At 41.6% G+C, this 5000-nt stretch overlaps 1 protein-coding gene across 5 annotated transcripts in view; it reads right to left on the reverse strand.

Moving 5' to 3' along the window:
- LOC138000526 (organic cation transporter protein-like) overlaps positions 1-5000 on the reverse strand; it is a 21521-nt gene that overhangs the window by 13063 nt on the left and 3458 nt on the right. For 3 of the 5 annotated variants that reach the window (XM_068847007.1, XM_068847015.1, XM_068847021.1), the window contains exons 2-3: positions 2667-2960; positions 1-106 (exon numbers count right to left, since the gene is read on the reverse strand). The exon at positions 1-106 is cut by the window's left edge and continues 123 nt beyond it. In XM_068847007.1, coding sequence (XP_068703108.1) covers positions 1-106; positions 2667-2951 — 391 coding nt within the window. In that variant the 5' untranslated portion in view covers positions 2952-2960. The remainder of the gene's footprint in view (positions 107-2666; positions 2961-5000) is intronic. The other 2 variants (XM_068847030.1, XM_068847039.1) reach the window with 1 other exon arrangement.

Raw genomic sequence — 5000 nt, forward strand, 5'->3', positions numbered from 1 at the left:
ACTTGTCTGTAAAAGGACCGATAATTATAGCTCCCACGAAGAATCCAACAAACACGGAAGCTAAAGCCAGAGTGCCATAGATTGACTTGCTGCATACCAGCTCAAACTAAAAAAAAAAAAACAAAAACAAATGAGATAACCCAGTTCACTAGGGAAAAGCAACAGTTTTCATTCAAAGTCTCCAGTCCCCACGTTAATATTGTATTTTCCCGATACTGAACTTTACACTTTTGTAATCTCGGATATTGGGGCAAGGGGGAATGGGGCAAGAAGGGGAAAGTTTGCACCTTTGCCTTCCATTGATACCAGACTCATAGCTGAAGAAACTATCGACGCTAACTTATAAGCGACTTTACCTTTCAAACTTGTCACATCGAATTACGGAGCTGTTGGTCCTTGGGTTTTCTATAGGAAGTGGTGAACTCGGCTATGCCATTGGTGGAGACATGGTAACAAAAAAGCACTAACATTATACTAAAATGGAAAGCGCTTCGTTGATTCCACGGGGATTTATAGTGCCGAGTTGAAGAGAGGAAAATACAACCAAAATGGACAACTCACTGAAAGCAAATGCACCCTTAATTAACTTGCAGATTCAGTTACTTAGAGGCTCAGTGGTTTGGTTTTTTTAAAAATTGCCGTCAATCACTGTAACAGAGCAGGTTAGTGACTGAATCAATTACTGGAACACCGAGGTCTTATCAAGACAATGGTTGGAAAGTAATTTGAACTTTTAGCGACAACGAGGACACATCCATTTTCAGCACCCTTACCAGGCTCCACCTCAATAGTAACAAACCAGGAAAATTTTCGACTTGACAGCCTTCGTTCAAATGCTTTCCCGACCGTTAATGCATTATGTCTGATACCCAACAAACTGTGTCATTACCCCAGGTCCCGGGTAAGGGTGGGGAATTATAGGGGTATTGAAGCACTTTCGAGCAACAATCTGTCCCCTGAGGGTGGTGCATTTGACTGACTTTGACTTTGGGTCCCGTCCCTACGTGGAGCAAGAAGAGAACTGGGAGCAAGCACTGGTATTCGAGTTTCTTGGCGGAAAGCGTGAGAAGGGTAAGAGTTGCTTTAATCCACGCATATCATGCTTTAACTTAACCATCCACCGTTGTTGGCCGTGCGCATGCGAACTTCTTCATACCTTCCACATCGCGTGGATCTCCAGAAACGGAAACAGGAAAATGGTCTGAGCAAAAATTACAACAAAACATGGAAGCCACACTGCAGGTGTATTTGGATAGGGTCAATGAAATACCCTTGGGTACATCGGCAATAGAAATCTACAGAGGTGCCACAGCGCGCAAGAGAGATGAAAGAACCGAGGCAAAATTTACTTGTGTATTTGAGGCGAAGCAAATTCGCAAAAGGCTGAACTCAAGAAAAATGAGCCAAGTCAATATATTACTTTGAAAACGTCTGGAACTTACGGAACCTACAAATGTACCTTCCAAGTAAATATGTGTTTGTCCTTAAAGCCTGCTACAAAGACGGGTGCATTCATCCAATTTAAAAAACGGAAGACACACCGATGAGTCAGTACGGTATTCATTACTTGCCATTTCCAGTACCAGACCGTAAACGATCTTGGGGAGCCAAAGAATGTGATAAGTGCAGTGGAGTTTGTAATGGACATTACATGGGAGCAGAAGAGATGCTACAGTTGTAGGAATGGAGGGCTGCACTTGAAGCAACGCTTACATTTCTCCTCCAAGTACTGTGATAAAAGATACAGAAAACAAAAGGGAAGTCTCGAACTGACCCCTAATGAGATAGAGCAGCTAGCAAAACAAACCTTGCTCCGTACCTATGAATTTGAGATGTGGGTAAGACGCCTAAGTGCTGTTAGAGAGCATCGCCAAGAAGTTGCACGTAAAGCATCCGCAAAAAGAAAAGGGAAACAAGTCTAGTAAAGCCCCTGTTAACTGCACTGGCTCGTGGTGTACTTGTGGAGGGCCTGAGTGGGGATACATGATTGCCTGTGAACGTAAAGACTGTCCAAATGTAGAGTGGATTTGTGCACAGTGCAAGAATTCACCGCAGTTGACAGATTTATGGATGGGTCGTTTGCACATGAGGAAAAAATAATCTAATTAATCTAGGACTAGATTAATTAGCAGCGTATGTCACTTAGAATTAAAAAAAAAACTAATACAGGGAGGCGCGGTGGCCTCATGGTTAGAGTGCTCGACTCGGGATCGAGTGGTCCGGGTTCGGGTCTTGGCTGAAGACATTGTGTTGTGTTCTTGGGCAAGACACTTTACTCTCTCGGTGGCTCTCTCCATCCAGGTGTATAAATGGGTACCGGCGAAATGCTGGGGGTAACCCTGCGATGGACTAGCATCCCATCCAGGGGGGAGTAGAAATACTCTTAGTCGCTTCATGCTAATGAAACCGGAGATAAGTGCCGGCCTGATGACCCTTCTGGCTCGTAAGCACAGACTTTTAAAGGACAATACACTACTGAGACAACCACTTCAAACATTGGAATTGTAAACTGTATTTAAATGAAGCTAACCCTAACAATTTACTGACAGCTAACCGAACAAAAAGGCTTGATTACTAAGAATGGCATCGACCGCCCAAAATGACAACGACCGTTTACGAAACGGAAATTGACGTTGCCAACAGGCAAGAAACATACCTCTGCTTACCTCTGTAACAACCGATGTCATCTCATCCACAAATTTCCACTCACTGCGTGACATGTTACAGCGGGCATCATAACTCTCATCCCCCGGACTCATTGCTGCGTCAAAAGTGCATATCGAGCTATTTTGAGAACATATCCAGGCCGGCTCTGCCGTGATGATACCGGTTACCATGACCGCCCAGCCAAATAGCAGAGCAGTGAGCAAGTTAAACAGAATCAGGAGGCGTTTTTGAAACCACCCAAAACTGCCCACTTTCTCCAACACATCATCGGCAGTTAGAGCCATCACCTAAAACTACAAATCGTTCAGCAAATTACGTTTCAGTAAAACCAACTGTACGATGCTCTAAATTTTCCATGTATTATAGATGGCACGATTGTTAGAAGCCGTGGCCGATATAGTCAAATGGTTGGTGGGTTATATAAATTCAACATGAAAATACATTTGACATAATGTTGTCAGTACTGTTGTCAGTACGTAAGTAGTTAAGTAAGTCACTTTATTTACCCACATCTTGCAAATGAGCAAATGCTCGTTTAAGGAAAATATCCAGTTACAATTAACAAAATTTTATCAAACGAGTTGATAAAGATCGAATAACTACCGTGAAAGATTTGGAAAGCTGACGTTTCGAGCATTAGCCCTTCGTCGGAGCGAATAGAGGAATTGTAGTTGTTGTAGGTTTATATGTGTGCATAGGAGCTTTGCTATTGGTAGAAATAGGGTGACGTGAATTTGTGAGTAGATTAATGGAATGAGAGGCGTTCATTGATTCCGTGTGGATAGAGGATGAGGACAGCTTCATTCGTTTGAGATTTTTTTTTTCTAAACATTGAGAGCGATTCTGAAAATACTGTCACATTGGTTAGGGGCCTGGAAAGAGAAAGAGTGTGCCTTGAACGAAGAATTTGGTCGGGGAAGTACAAGCTTGAAGTGTCTCCGAAGGCCGCGTCATCTTAGATGAAATCAACACAATTTCGAATTTATAACTAGCATTAGTATTCAGTTTAATAGACCAATTTCGATATATTGACACTCATCCAAAACAAAAGGCATCATCTCGAGGCTCTGGGGAATAGACTCATACAAATCCTTATATTTATTCTACTCCCCCCTATGAGTCCCTCCCAGGGGTTTTGGGGAAGAAGTGAACATGGCTAATTTGAACTGGGGAAAAGGGGAACAATGACGAAATATCTTACAGAACAAGAGAACATAAACAATTTTAGGGACCAAAAGGCTGGGAACAAGTTTGAAAGTAATTTCCGGAACAAGGGAAATTCAACACAAGACTGGGAGCCGGGACCGTATGTATGAAAATCTTGTTATCTTTTGAATCCTTCCCACCAATCAATGACATTGGATTCAAAAATTCCCGGATGTCCTTTAGGTCATAAGGAAGGGGTCCAGTGATGTACCTCGTAGATTAGTGCAGGGAGCTATGTGGATACGAGGCACTATCGGCACTATAATAGGGATAACAACTGAGGAGAAAGGTGAGCGCACTTAATAGTTACATACAGACGTTGTGAGCCTATTATGACTGATATAAAGTTTCGCGATACGAGAATGTCGGGAATTTACATGCAATGAACTATATCTACAGAAAAAAATATAACTTTCATTTTAACATATCTGAATGTGAACAATTTTGCAACCTAAAATACCTTCATATCAAAATTTTGCGTTTAATCAAGAAATTCTCAAAATATTTTTCAGTGCATTTTACCAGTATATTCACTATGACCTCTTCAGCCGTCTCTTACTTCGCATATTTACGACTCACTGCGAAATAACCCTCCGAATACTTGTAACGATCAGCGTCTCGCCTAGCTTCGCAGTTTAATCAAGGCGAAATGTCCGTCTGAATATTTGGAACGATCCCGTAACTTCGCAGTTTAATTCATGCAGTAACTGCGAAATGTCCATAGGAAAAGTGAAGTGACCTCGGACTTCGCTGTTTGTTGACTGGGAAATACCCAATAGAATAAAAATGAAATTACGAGATAGTGAACTCGAAACTTAAGGCACTTGCATCAATTGAATAGCACCTGTTAAATTTCAAAATGGTATTTTCCGCTTAGGCCAATTGGTTTGCTAAGACAGATCGCTACAAATCTCGAGAAGGGCATTTCGCATATAATAAATTGCGAAGTTATAGATCACTACAAATATTCACAGGAATGTCTCATAATGAATAAGCTGCAAAGTGAGATATTACCACAAATATTGAGATGGATATTCTTTGATTGCACCTGATGTCACCATGTTGGTGGAAAGAATAGCGAAAAAGTCTTTTGGGAATTTGACTCTATTGTTATGCAAAACTCAAGC

Source organism: Montipora foliosa, chromosome 1 (genome assembly GCF_036669935.1).
Source record: "Montipora foliosa isolate CH-2021 chromosome 1, ASM3666993v2, whole genome shotgun sequence".
Lineage (NCBI taxonomy): Eukaryota > Metazoa > Cnidaria > Anthozoa > Scleractinia > Acroporidae > Montipora > Montipora foliosa.